This window comes from Leptinotarsa decemlineata, unplaced genomic scaffold, assembly GCF_025532065.1.
Source record: "Leptinotarsa decemlineata unplaced genomic scaffold, Ldec_3_MD MMD2_tig00026294_RagTag_RagTag, whole genome shotgun sequence".
In the NCBI taxonomy this organism is placed as follows: domain Eukaryota; kingdom Metazoa; phylum Arthropoda; class Insecta; order Coleoptera; family Chrysomelidae; genus Leptinotarsa; species Leptinotarsa decemlineata.
Genome location: NW_027412674.1, coordinates 6,438,098 through 6,453,716, shown reverse-complemented (window position 1 = coordinate 6,453,716; position 15,619 = coordinate 6,438,098). Strand labels below are relative to the sequence as shown.

The 15,619-nt window shown below is 34.0% G+C and overlaps 1 protein-coding gene across 2 annotated transcripts in view; it reads right to left on the bottom strand.

The window, feature by feature from the left end:
• Positions 1 to 15,619, bottom strand: part of LOC111517234 (glutamate receptor ionotropic, kainate 2) — a 66,744-nt gene that overhangs the window by 45,948 nt on the left and 5,177 nt on the right. For both annotated transcript variants that reach the window (XR_012466813.1, XM_074180224.1), the window contains exons 4-6: positions 11,338 to 11,479; positions 1,586 to 1,753; positions 1,381 to 1,533 (exon numbers count right to left, since the gene is read on the bottom strand). Coding sequence is in view for 1 of the 2 variants with exons in the window: in XM_074180224.1 (XP_074036325.1) it covers positions 1,381 to 1,533; positions 1,586 to 1,753; positions 11,338 to 11,479 (463 nt within the window). In the remaining variant the exon portion in view is untranslated. The remainder of the gene's footprint in view (positions 1 to 1,380; positions 1,534 to 1,585; positions 1,754 to 11,337; positions 11,480 to 15,619) is intronic.

Here is a 15,619-nt window from a genome sequence, read left to right as displayed (position 1 = left end):
CTCAACATACATGTTCCTTGCCAAAAGACGATTTCTATTCGATTTTGCATAAATGAATATCATATCAGTCCTTTCATCATTTGAATACATCTTCGATGTATTCAACAAGTATAACAAGTATAGCTGAGGCACCCGTCAATCTAATAATAACACTGATGATTTTCAAACAAGACTCAACCTCTAACGGAAGCAAGAAACTCTTTGGAAGGTTCGAAATAGATGAACATTTCAACCTAGCAGACCACTGTTATAATATTCATGCAGTCATTGTTCACTGTGGTTCTGGCGTTGAATGTGGTCATTATTACGCCTTGGTCAAAGAAGAAACGGACTGGTTTAAGTTTGACGATAGTCGTGTCACGAAGTGTTCTGGCGATGCATTGAATTTATTGGGGCCTCTGGAGACACCCTACATTTTGTTTTATGAGAGAGAGGACATTGTTAGATCAAGATCTTCAGATGATGTGGTGCTGCAGGTTTTTCCGGGTTTTTCTGCAGCTGAAAAAGCAAATGCGCCACTGGAATCAATGAAGTCGCCCCGGAGCGCCAATTAATTTTTATTGTTGTATTTATTTTATTTTCATCGTTGTTTTAACACATTGTAATAATCCAGAATAAATCTTCGATATGTTCATTAACGTCTGACAATTCTCAACAGATATCAACAACGCATTCATTTCTCCTGCCATAGAAACCAAGCAAAACCTACGCGTTCAAGATGATAAATGAATTGAAATGCTATTTGATTATACCAAATAATACAACAATCGAATTTTGACCAAAAACTGATATTTCCGTTACTGCCGGGATTGAGAATTATGAAAATATTACGAATTATAATTGCTTAGGGAGAAATAAGCCTTGAAAGAAGGATTACGGCAATACAAAAATTCCCAAAACGAAAAAGTACGAATTTTCATTGCGTTAAGGTACCTATCTAATGAATTTATTGGGTTGTCCGAATTATATTTTCAAGAAATCGAAACAATTAACAAAAGTAGTAACGACAGGACCATAATTTAAAATTTTTGTCACTGATGATGGTAGTTATTTCAAATGAAACGCTATAAAAATATAGAATTTGATATACCCTTGGATTGTGAATCTATTGCTTTATCAATATTTGTAATAAAAAAGCCAGATCCGTATTTAATAAAAAAAGTTGATGGTGGCCATGTTGACACGAAACGTTTAATCGAATATTTATTATTACACCGTCAAAGTTCACTTCGAATACAATAACATTTTCCTTTTCCATTTTTCGATATTCTCCGAAATGACAGTTCCATTCTAAAAAAACGAAAAACAGCGTTTTTGGTTTTCCCCGTATAACCCAAGAAGGGCGAGAGTCCCCGATGGACAAATTGAGTATGTACTCACTATTCTCATATAATTCCTGAGTGCGAAACCATTTATTGACGTGTCATTTCCCTTGCAAGAAATAGGCTTTTCATCCAGTCCATATTTAACTGACAAATCACTAATGGAGTCGCTGAGTAAAAGAATCGCGTCATGGAACAAAACCGTTTCGGTCTGAAATACAATTGTACATCATTTGTTTCCAAGGAGCTCTACAAATTGAAACCTTTATAGACTTTGGATCCAGTTGCATGCGAATATTGCGGTTCTCGAACTCAGTTAGCTGCCATCGATGAATGGCATTTTTGAAATCATCGCTAGAAGGATCATGAATCCTTACAGTTGTAATATTAGCAGTAGTCTCCAGCACTGTGAAATCAATAGTGTGTGCATCCTGAAACCATATAATTATAATAATAATAATAATAATAATAATAATAATAATAATAATAATAATCGTCTTTATTCATCGACATAATATAAAAAATTAAATAAAAATTTAGAACAATAATTAAAGGACAATGAAAAGGTGAAGTATCAGCTTAGGCTGCTTTTCAACTTAACCTAGCGAAGAAAAAAAAAAGAAAAATATAGGTGAATCATAGAATACTATAAAAATATAAGTGAATCATAGAAAAATATAAAAGTAAAATTTGAGTATTAGCGTATATAAAATCAAAAATACTCATTTCCAGAACAATTTATACTCGTGTGAGTATAAAATATAAAAGTACAAATCAAATAAAAATTAAATTTTTAAATAATAATCTAAATATAAAAAAAGTAATAATTTAATTCTAAATATAGATATAAATATGTGCCTAAATTCTTGTAAAATATTTTTACACTTATTAACATTCATTTATAACCCTAACGTAAACAATAATCATATACAGGTCCGTCTTAAAAGCAACTCTATAGTGACTGAAGTAAGATTTTCAATTTCTTCTTGAAATTGTATAAAGAGAAGTTCCAAAACTCCTTGGGAAGAGTGTTATAGAATTTAGGTGCAGAATATGAAAAAGAACGTTGGTACAGTGCAGTTGAGTGTTTGGGAATAACTAGCATATTATTTTTCCTTGTGTTCACCTTATTGAGGTTTTCGAACATAGTAAGTTTATTGAGGAGATACGTAGGTTTGCCAGACGTTATAACTTTGTATGTCAAGGTAACTAAATGGAGTTTTCGACAGTTATCTAATTTGAGCCATCCTGTTTCTTTAAATTTCATACTAATATGTTCAAATTTACGTATTCCATGAGAAAAACGTAAACAGGAATTTTGAATTTTTTGTAGTCTAGCTGCATCAGCCTGTAGAAGTGCTTGACTATAAATACTGTCGCAATATGATAATTTAGATATCACCAGCGATTCGCACAACTCAAGTTTCATTTTAGTAGATAGCAAATCACGACTAGGATACAGCTGTCTCAGAATATTGAACGAGCTCTGACAGAGATAGCTGAGGTAATTGGTAAATCTTAGGTCAGCATCAAACCAAATACCTAGGTTTTTGATTTCACTTACAAAGGTTAAGGGCATACCTGCTAACCTGATTTGAAAATTTTGTGTTAGCTGTTCACGTTTTGATTTCGTTCCGAGAAGCATAGATACTGATTTCGAAGGGTTAAGTGTGAGATTATGTGCGGTTGAGATATTGTATAAAGATGTTAAGTTGAGATGTTAAGTTTGAGAAGTTGCTGAAAGGATTGAATTGCTCGTAAAGTCTAGGTATAATTGAGTATCATCGCCATAGTGGTGGATAGTACAAAATTTTAGACACTCATGAAAATCCGAGATATAGATGGAAACAAGAACATAGGTGAGTTCAAATATCAAAAAAAGTCAAATGTAATTGTAGAACTTAATACACCTAGTAATTTCTTTTCGCGTATTCAGTGCAGTGCAGTGATTTTCTTTAATGCCCCCCCCTTTATGTTTTGAACGGATCAATTCAAAAAATTGAAATTTGGGATAAAGAAATGCACGAATACTTTATTTTGAAGTGAAATTGACAGATCAAACTTTCAATATGACGACTGGGCGCCATCTGGTAAAAAATTAAATGAAAAGAGGGGTCTTGTGACACATCTTTTTGAAGCTCCTGACAAATGCTACACAACCCTAGAATATAATGTCAATATCCGAACTACTGCAAAATGGCGGAACTTTTATTAATTGCCTGAATTGCTTGAGGTCACCTCAGAAGATGCTGGAAATGGTTGCCTTGAAGTTCTTGACATATGAACTCCCTATCCGATATTTCACGCCGAACATTTTCGAACACAGTAACGTCAATAACTCTACAAATATTTATTATTCTCTGGCGTATATCCAATATTGAAGCAGACTCAGTTTCGTACAGCTTTTGTTTCAAATGTGGCGAGCGGGATGGACATTCTGTAGGACTTCGACAGCCAATCCAACGATCCGGAAAAGTAGTATCCAAATAGTTTCTTACTTGTCTAGAGTAATGTGTTGGTGCTCCATCTTGTTGGAGACAATATCCATATTGAATTCATTAGGATTCCACCATATTCAAATACAGTTTCCCTGTTAAAGTCTGATCAATAAATAGAGATCCAACAATATGGTTTCCCAATATTCCTGCCCATACATTATTTTTGTCTGGATATTGGTTATGTGTTTCCCAGTAGAAGGAGACACCTCACAAACATTCCCGACGGAATAAGTAGACTATTCAGGATTTACTACCATCTCACCAATTATTTGCACTTGCTGTTCTTCCGGAATGGACGGATGACCTGGGGGCTTTTTGTTATGTACACTCTGGTAGTTGTGATTTTGGATACAAGTTCCCTCAAATATTTTCTACAGATAGGACGATTCGGAAAACGTTCATTGAAAATCCTTTCGGTCTCGTGAAAGTTACGCGTCGCATCGTAAATAAAAATGGCTTCAATTTTCTCTTCCAATGGACGAAAATTGACCATTTTAGAGATTGTTGACGTGATACCTTTCTACTAGTAAAACCGAAAACTAAATGAGAATATTCTAACTGAACAATGATGTTCATTTTCGTACCGACATTATTTGACGTTTTTATGAACAAAAAATAACTTAACAAATCTTATCGGGTTGTTGGAATTGCCATATGGTAGATCAAAAGGAATATTTCTAGAAATATCGATAGTAATGTGTTTGTCTTCAGGAAATGATTTAAATGTTCCGCCATTTTGTAGTAGATGAAGATTTTGACTTCATATTCTAGGGTTGTGAAGTATTCGTCAGGAGTTTCAAAAATATGTGTCACAAGACTCCCCCTTACATTCAATTTTTTCCCAGATGGCGCCCAGTCGTCATCTTGAAAGTTTCATTTTTCTCATCATTATCTGTTTCATCATTATCCCAAATTTAAATTTTTTGAGTTGATCCGTTCAAAAAATAAAAGGAGGAGGGACATTGAAGAAATGCACTATATTTTTCAAATAAAGTTTTTGGATCAAATCGTCAGGTATAATTGGGTATAACTATTTTGCAGGTCTGCAGGTCAGCAAATTGTTCTCAGTAGACAGTGCTCTCGTAATCTCATAGGAGGACAGAAATTTTTGAAGGTCGGGTCTGCCAGACATGAATATCGATCAGGTTAATCATTTTCGAAAGAAAAAACTTCGAACGCCCACCCAAAAATTTCACAATTTTCAAAAAATTGGTAATAAATTTTGCAGGTCGGCGGAAATTCTTGCAGGTCGGGTATGCCAAACATGAATCTCGACCAGGTTAATCATTTTCGACAGAAAAATTTTCCAACCAAGACCTGCAAGAATTTCTGCCGACCTGCAAGGTTTATTCACAATTTGATGAGAAATGTGGAATTTTTCCATACTCAAAGGGGGGGTTGAAATTTTTTGTGTCGAAAATGATTAACCTGGTCGAGATTCATGTTTGGCATATCTGACCTGCAAGAATTTCTGCCGACCTGCAAGGTTTATTTTCAATTTAATGAGAAATGTGGAATTTTTCCATACTCAAAGGGTGGTGTTTGAAATTTTTTTGTCGAAAATGATTAACCTGGTCGAGATTCATGTTTGGCATATCTGACCTGCAAGAATTTCTGCCGACCTGCAAGGTTTATTTTCAATTAATGAGAAATGTGGAATTTTTCCATACTCAAAGACTGGGGGTTGGAATTTTTTCTGTCGAAAATGATTAACCTGGTCGATATTCATGTCTGGCAGACTAGACCTGCAAAAATTTCTGGCCTCCCACGAGATTACGAGAGCACTGTCTACTGAGAACAATTTGCTGAGCTGCAGACCTGCAAAATAGTTATACCCGGTATAATTTATGAAATTACTATGGATCTTCATCAAGTAACGGCTGAATCAGTCAGAAAAGTATCGATCAGTTCTATCAGATTTTTTTCCACAGTTCTAACCGAATATTTTTTAAATCCAAATAAAATATAATAATAATAATAATAATGTCTTTATTTCCAATGAAAAATAAAATGCATGATATTCATCTTGTTACACAAAAATCCCAAGGGGGAGTTTACCCGAGGGTGCTCTACCACTTAACCCTTGCTATTTTAAATAAGCATATTATAACTTGAAAACTAACCTAACTAATCCTAAAACCTAAATTTTTATTTCACAATTTTTTGGCATTTGACATTTGACATTTGTCATTTGTTGGGTCACCTGAATATTCACCACCAATAACCAAGTGGAAAAAAAGAAAGTTGTATGAGAGATAACGAAAAATGACTACTTGTGAAACACAGAATATAGAGAAAAAAAAAGGGTATACGAAACGGAGCTGCATCAGAATGTGTTAACTTGCAGGAAACTTTTAAGCTCTTTTTTGAATTTATATAAATTACTATGGTGTTTTAGCGAATCAGGAATATAATTATAAAGATGAAAAATCGAATACGAAAAACTTCTCTGGAAAATTGCGGTCTTGTGTTGTGGACATGTGATTACATTTTTGTTTCTCAAATTTATGTTGTGTACGTCTGTCCTGAATGTTATTTTACGATATAAATAAGGCGGATTTCTGTATAATATAATTTTATGAAATAAACATAATGAATGAAATTTGAACCTATCTTTCATGTTAAACCAGTTCAGTTCCGCAAGCTTGTGGGACACATGTTCATACTTCCTAATTCCATATATATATATATATATATATATATATATATATATATATATATATATATATATATATATATATATATATATATATATATATATATAACGAATACAAGAGTTTTGAACACGTCGTACTCTGGACCAGGTATCGTAGTCCGTAGACCGGAAAACAATAATTGAATTGTGCTAAAACTAGAGACTCGCATAACATTTTCTATATAGGTACATTGAGGTACATTTTGTGAGGATATAGTAATCGTAGTGCACCATAGGCTCTCTGAATATTTCGATTGATATGTTCTCTAAATCTTAAAGACTCATCTAAAATTGAACCAAGATTTTTTGCATTACTTTCAAATTTAATTACTTCATTATTCAGATACAGTTTCAAGTTATTTTTAACTGATGCTACATGAGCATTGCTTCCAAATACTAGAGCTACTGATTTTTTTGGATTGAGCACAAGGGAAAGCAGTTCGGCAACATTTGATATGGTTTCTAAGTCATTGTTCAACTTTCTAGCAGCGTTGTTCAAGTCATCAACTTCAAGAGGGAGGTATAGTTGTATGTCATCAGCATACATGTGTATTTTACAATGTTCAACATGTTTATGAAATTGGCTAGTATAAAGTGTGAAAAAAAAAAGAAACACACTTTATTGTTAGATTTTCACTTGGAAGTAAACCGCGATACGTGTTTCGCTGAACAATAGTATCTTCGAGCATTACAATACTGTTGGATAGATCGGTAGTATACAAGTTGATTCGTGGTTCTTGTCCAAGTTTCATATCTGGCAAACAGGAAGAACTTTTTCCAAAAGAATAAAAGAACAGTTTTTTGAATGTGAAGACCAATTCAGCATTTGACATAGGGGCATGACGTATTGCATTTGGGAGAGGAAGGTTCAAAACTCAACTTTTTGGAATATTTGGAACTCAATAGTTGTGAAAATTCGGGATTATTGCTCAACGATCAAACAGATTTGAATTGTTTCCTGTTGAATTTAGTTTTCAACGAGGAAATTAGTAGTAAAGACAGATTTCAAAAGTAGTCAAAATAATGGCGCAGGTAAATATTGTTATTTATTATTCCCCAGTTTCATGAGTTGTTCCTAGATTGTTATTGTTATATTGATATATTGAAGTACAGTTTATATATTTACATGTAACATATCGTGTTTTTCAAAAGTCTCAGATCCAGTAACTTGGCCTAGATATGTTTATCTGTTCTGCCATGTACTAGATCTATATACTTTCTTAAAAAGTGTACATTTTATTATTATAACTAAGCAGTGAGTAGAGAAAAAATTTAGTAGAAAAATTAACATGATAGATTCAATGAATTTTTTTCTTTTTTTTAAAAAATAACAAATAATTATATAATATAAGTTGCAAATGGTGAGGATTCCAAACCGTTTCAAGCAGGGTCAGTTACAGAGGAGAACTGATAGTTTTTAAAGGTAAGGTTCATCTTAAATTATTATTCATTATATTATAAAATTTGTTTGAAAATTGTAGAATATGTTTCTTTGTTTCTTTTTTGAATTGTTCTAGTTTTCGAATACATTTCAATTCAATCGGAATGCAGTTGAAGAATTTAGAGCCGAAAAAAAAGAAAGATCTTTGCGTTAAAGATTTTCTGAAAAGTTGTATACTGAGATTCAAATTACTAGTGGATCTGGTTATTCCAGTTTTTCTCTGGTTAGATGTTTCGTGTCTGATGTACATTCTTTTTAAACACTGGTGAGTAAATAACAGTTTTATATTCAAGACCTGTGATTCTTGATATAGCATGTCAGTGGAATAGCGTTTATTTTTTTTCAGAATAATTTTTAGAAGAATATTTTGTGTTTTTTGTAGAGAATCAAGTGTAGTATTGAAGGCCCTACCCCATGCTGTAATACAGTAGGTCATTACAGATTCAGCTAGGGAATTGTAAAGTAAAAGGAGATTTCTTCTGGTAAGTACGTCTCTCAGGATATAAAAACTATGCATCAAGACTCTTAAACGGGTATTAACATATGTGATGTGATCTGACCAGCGCGTGCATTGATCTAAGACTACTCCTAAATATTTGATTTTTTCCACTTTTTTTACTATGGAACATGTGCAATCGATCTTATGACAGTTTGTGATGTGTAATTGTATAAGAATATTTTTTGGTTGGGTAGTGACTGTTGGCGTAAATGTGAGAAATTTTGTTTTTTCAATATTCAGGGTGAGTTTTTTTAAGTTTAGCCAGTCGTGTATTTTTTGCAAGTCAGTCTCATTAGTTTCTTTTACTTCCTCCCAAGTTTCTCCTGTGAAGATCAGAGCTGTATCATCTGCATAACAAAAATAGTGTCCTTTAAATCCATTAATTCTTTTAAATTCATTCATACACAAGGAACAGTATCGGTCCTAATACTGTCCCCTGTGGTACACCGATTTTTACTTTTGAAACGTTACTTATTTCTTGTCCAATTTTTACCTGTTGTACTCTACTTGTTAGGTAATCAGTCATAAGGTCAGCCGACAGACCACGTATACCGTAATGGTGCAGCTTATTGAGTAAAATTTCGTGAGAAACTGTGTCGAAGGCCTTGGCAAGGTCGAGGAATACTGCAACGCATTTCATCGATTTGTACAAGGCCCCGACTGTCTCCTCCAAGAAATCCACTACAGCATTCTTAGTGTTTGAGTTCTGCACAAAACCATATTGCCTATCAGTGATGACATTATGTTTGTGAAAAAAATCCAACAGTCTTTTTTTTACCACCTGTTCAAATATTTTTGCTAAGTTGTTTATAACAGATATTGGTCTATAATTACTTGGTTCACGACGGTCACCTGATTTGAAAATTGGAGTGATGAGAGACTCTTTCCATTTCTGTGGAATTTTTCCACTTGATAAGCATAGATTAAATATGTGTACTAGTGTGGATAGGATAAATTCATGAATGTATTTTATGGATAGGTGAATAGTTGAGGTAATGAGTTTATAGTGTAGAAATTTGTCAGATATTAACAGTCATAATGATTCAAATTACTACAAAAGCACAACACAAAATTTTTACAAACGTATTGTGACGCCTAAAGATGCTATCGTAAAGCGATTTTTATCAAATCAGTTCTATCATATTTTCATAAGGATGAAATCTGATTCTGAATCTCTGTTCAACCACAATACATATTCTGCTTATTTCTCACACAAATGTTTTTCAAAACTAAGAAAACTTCATTCTATTGTCTGATTGACTCGGTCATTACTTGATGAAGGTCCATAGTAATTTCATAAACTACACCTCACGATATGATCTCCACAAACTTTATTGGAGAAATATATCACGTGTTTCGCTAACACAGTAGCTTCTTCAACAATGATTTAAATACTACAAGTTCATTCTTACACTAATATTTATACATACACCACAGGTAACTACAATGGGGAATGTTCCTCTTGACGAAAATCAAGTAGTTTTCATAAAAGAGCTCTAAACAACGCATTTTAAACTTATCATTTCAACCTTTTTCTTTAAAAATTATTTAAATACTCAAAAAGAGGAATGAAATAATGCATTCAACATTTGAAGGGATTCGTTCCTATTTCACCATTTGGCAGCATCGGTTATAGCTAATAAAGGACAATGAATCTGTTATCTGTATGAGACAAACGAAGATGACATATTTCAGAGAGTGCTGTTCTGTTTACTTATGTTCCGAGTTCCGATACATTATGTGGCATATGACATTTTGTGCACCTAACCTATCTTCCTCTATATAAATAAATAACAAAACAACTGTTGTTTATGTGGCTTGTGGAGGTGGTATTGAACTATAATTTATATTTTGCCTTAATTGTTGTTTTATAAAGATAATTTTCCTTTTTTAAAGTAGAATATCTAGGTACGAATAAATTATTTCAACTTGATATAGGCGCTGTTGCCAATATGTGAATTAGAAACAAATCCTTTTAAAAATTAAAACCCAACATTTGAAACATCAATTTGAATAATTTTCGAAGTGAATTTGAAAAACTCATGAATTGAACTCAACTTCATTTTGTTCAAACTTGCATTTGCTGTAATAACAATTGAGGAACATTCCCTATTGAGACTGCTTCCATCAAATTACCTAAACCTCTACAACTTCTATATGTCTGAGGTACCTCTTCAATTATGATTATCTGAAGCATATTACCTCACTTCTGGATCAATAATAATACTTCATCGTTTTTTTTAATTTTTTTTAAGAAAACAAGTTCAATAATGGTGATCTATTCAAATAAAGTTGGTCATTCACGATGTTCCTGAATTCGATTCCTAAATGTTCTGCCAGTTTGACCAATATATACCTTAGGGCACGTTCCACACTTTAATTTATATACTCCAGATTTCTCGAATTTGCATGTTTTGTCTTTATTATTTTTAAGTAACTTTCCCAACGTATTACTTGTTTTATATGCAATTTTAATATCTCGTTTCCTCAAAAATGACGCCACTTTTTCTGTTGTTTGTCCAAAATACGTTGAAGCTATATAATTTTGATTTTGATCATCTAACTTATCAATAGGAAAAACGTCTCGAATCGCTTTTGCATAGACTTTTTGGACAGTATTTTTTTAATTGATTCAGCTTTAAACCCATTGTTCACTGCAATGAAATAATCTATTGAATTAAATTATTAACTAATCTGTGAATCATGCTATTATAAGCTGCTATTTTGTGTTAATAAGGATGGCTAGAATCGTGATGTATAGTAATATCCGTATAGGACGGTTTGTGATAAATTGAAAAATCATGTTTGCTGTTCATTCTACTAATTATTGAGTCCAAGAAGTTGATTGAGTTTGAGTTGTCTGCTATTTCATAAGAACTTACCAATGATGTTATGAAATATCGGTTATGCAAATTGAGCATATTCAGACTTTTGGCCTGTGATAATATTGGCAATATATTTTCCGTCTTACAATCCAAAATTATATTATCTTCAGTTGTATTTCGAATCTCCTTGAAAAGTGGTCTGAAATAAAATTTATCATTCATTATTCATTATAACTTAAAAACATAATAAGAAGTAGTATTGCACGAATACTACTTCGTATTACTTCTGATTCTTGTTGGTCTACAAACACCTACTGTGGTATACGACAAAATATACGGTGTCTGTTCAAAAATAAGGTGAAGTTTCATTTTTCTCAAAAAAAAATTTTTTCATCAATTTTTATTTTCGCCCCCCTTCCCAAAGTAGTACCCCTCAGATATGATACAGTTAGGCCAGCGTTTCTACCAATCCCCGAAACAGTTCTGAAATGCATTAACCGATATGTAATAATAATAATAATAAACGTATTTATTACTACAACCACACAAAAAAATAACATTATTAAGTTCTAACTACATATATAAAGTTATAGTAAAAGGCGAAGTTCAATTTTTGCAGCTATACAAATAACACAGGAGACTTTTCATATTTTGTATAGAGTTTTGAGCATATAATTTTTTCTAGTACTATATTTATGTACTTCCGATCATAGGTCGAGAAGCCTTTTATTTGCATGGATATATGCCATGCGTTTTAAAATAAATATGATTGCCAGAGTTAATATTTTATTCTCTTGAAATATTTCTCTAGACCAGGGGTCTCCAAACTACGGCCCGCGGGCCAAATCCGGCCCGCCAGTGTCATCAATCCGGCCCGCGACAGCCAATGATTTACTGTCATCAATCTGGCCCGCGACAGCCAATGATTACCTAATTGTTGGTTACTATTGCTGTGATAAGTTGAAGAAGAAAACACAGAATGATAATTACTCGGTTTTATTCACTTGCAAGGTAAAACTTAACGACAGAAATGATGACAAAGAAAATTTAACTCAAGTATCTAAGTTTAAGCATATTAATAACTAACAAATAATTGAAATGAATCACAGTAAAACAAAAACACTAATGAGATTTATGTAATTGTGATTTTCCACCGACAATACTTTGTAGTTGTGGATCAATTTTACTGGTACCAATTATCAAAAGAGATTTAAAATGCTCATCGGTTAATTGAGATCTGTAAACATTCTTTGTGTACTTCATCTTCTTCATCCAGTCTTCCACTGGAACAATTTGATAATTTTCATAAATTTGCTCGTGGGTTGTTTTCTGTTTTTGGTACTACTTACTTGTGTGAGAAAACGTTTTCCAACATTCTCTGTGTACTTCATCTTGGAAAACGTTTTCTCACACAAGTAAGTAGTACCAAAAACAGAAAACAACCCACGAGCAAATTTATGCAAATTATCAAATTGTTCCAGTGGAAGACTCTTATAAAATTCCAACAAAGATAAATTTTGATATTTGTTCTTAAGCATATCACTGCACCGTAAATCAATAATTTCTATTTGGACTTTCGGAGCCAGGGTTTCAATGTCAGAATCAAAAGGATTTTGAAAAAGCTCAATTCCATTCGCAATGACATCAAAATCTGAAAAACGAGTATCAAAATTTATCTTTAAAGCACTCAAAGTTTCGATTATGAAATTGACGGGAAATTCAGTCTCTGTAGTGTGGCTGAATATTTCACATGTTTCAAAATGTGTGAAACATTGAAAGGATTTGATATTGGTGTATAAATCAGGGAGAAGCTGATTTTCTCCTTGCAATCTCAAATTCAGTTCGTTCATATGATTTGTCAAATCGACATAGAAGGCTAACTTCCACATCCATTCACTATTTTCTAAATCGGCAATAAAGGGCGCTGCTTCTCATTTAAAAAAATTTCGAACTCTGCTCGAAGTTCAAAAAAGCGCTTAAGGACTTTTCCGCAACTAAGCCAGCGTACGGCAGTATGATATGGTAAATCATTTTCTCCAATCTATTGAATAAACTCGCGGAATTGTCGGTGATTCAGCCCAGTGGATCTGATGAAGTTTACAACTGATATGACTGGTTTTAGAACTTCAGACATATCCAAACATTTTCCGCACAAGGACTGTTGATGAATGATACAATGTAAGACTAATGGTTTTGAACCACCATCATTTTCTACAGCCTTTGACACAAGTGCAACCACTCCTTTATTTTTACCATACATATTTTTGCCTCCATCAGTTGTTATAGATTTCAAATTTCTCCATCGAAGGTTCTTTTTATCAATGGCATTTTCAACTCCCTTAAAAATATCTGCCCCAGTTGTCCTGCCTTGATTACTATCAATATCAAGAAGTTCTTCATACACTTCATAGCTTTTATCTACTCCGCGAATAAAAATCAACACCTGAGCAGTATCTGACACATCCGTTGACTCATCGAATGCTAGAGAAAACCACTCATGATGTCCATTTTTGTCAGACAGTTGAGAGGATATATTTTCTGCGATGTCTTGCACCCTCCAAGCCACGGTGTTTGCTGACAAACTGACACTTTTGAATAAATTTACCTTTTCGGGGCATATTTCTTCGGCTACTGCAATCAAGCATTCTTTCATCATTTCTCCATCGGTGAATGGTTTGCCACGTTTTCCGATTTCAAGAGCCACACGAAAGCTGGCGCGAGTTGCAGACTCTTGTTCACTATTCGCTTTGGTAAACAAAGACTGCTGCGATTTGAGCCCGCGTTTCAAAGCTTCAAATTTTTCCTTCCGCAAACTTCCTGTACACTTGGAGTAACTTTGAAGATGTTTCGATTCATAGTGTCGTTTAATGTTATAGTCTTTGAGAACAGCTATGGTTTCATTACAAATTAAACATAGCGCCTTATTACTGGACGCAATCACAAAATACTGAGAGTTTCATTTTTCTTGGAACGTTCTGCATTCACTGTCGATTTTTCGCTTCTTTTCCATTCTAACAAATCACACATAAAAACAATAAGTCAAATCAAAATACTTTCATTGACGGGTGTTACTTTATTTCACAATAGACAGTTTCGCTTCCTTCGCCTTTCCTACGCAGACTAACTCGCAGTTGCGCCGCTAGCCTTTTCATATGCAATTATTACTGCCATCTCGAGGTGATCAGAATACACTAGCTAGAAACAGAACTTTCTCGAACCAACGCGGTAATTCCAAATATTCAATTACGCCTAATGCCACCTAGCGAGTAGCTGAAAAAGATAGTACATAGTACCACTACTCGCCACTAGAAGTCGTTAAGTGTCACAATACACAATAATAATTGAAATGCAAAAAAAGCGTAAGTTTGCTTAGGTCACGCACTTTGCGACTATCCTCTTCGAGAAATATAGTTAAGGGCAGAAATTGGCCCTTGGAACAAACTGAAAAAATCATTATGGCCGAAGGCTTCAAAGTTTGGAGACCCCTGCTTTAGACGACATTCTGTAATCAAGGTTAAAAATTAATCGTAGCACTGCCTTTTGTTTTACGAATTTTCTGTCAATTCACTGGCTAATCCCCAGACAGCAATGTTGCAACATACTATGGAGTGAAATTTTGCGTAATAAACCATTACTAGAGATTTGGTATCTAGTTTACTTTTCAGTGATTTTATTAGGTAATACGATTGGTTCAGTTTCTTAGATGTAAACTCTATGTGTTCTCTCCATGTGAAAAGGGAATCAATCATTGTTCCTAAAAACTTTGTACAGGTGGGTCTATTCGACCCACCACCGCAACCCACAAGGGTTCATCGTGGGTCACACCTATTTACACTCTGCCAAATGAACCCAGCTTCTTAACGAAGCCGATTAGTTTGTATGGTGAGTGGTCTTTCAGGTCAGATGGTTAGAGTACGGATCTGCCGAACTCTAAGAACCTGATTCGGTCCCCAACGGGGCAGGTAGTCCAAGTCTCTGCATATCATGATTCAAATAACAGTGACCTGTAAGGAGGCCATAGTTCATCCCTACTGTAGTCCAACAACTGTTTGGTATCAAGCTTCGAAGGATGAATAAACGTCTTGGAATCCTAGAAGATTCTGCCAGAAGTCTATAAATCTTCTTGCCATTCAGGTGTCAAGTGTTTGTTTGGCAAAGCCCAAAGCGATGCCAATGACAGGTTCTGGTCCAATGAAGCCGCTTCTCCTCCTTTGCAAGAGAGTCAGCAGCTTCATTGCCTTCCAGGCCAGTATGGCCAGGAATCCAGACCAGAGACAATCTGTTAGCAGACAAAGGTAACGAGAATGATCTGTGTAACATTGAATTGTAGGCTGCAAAT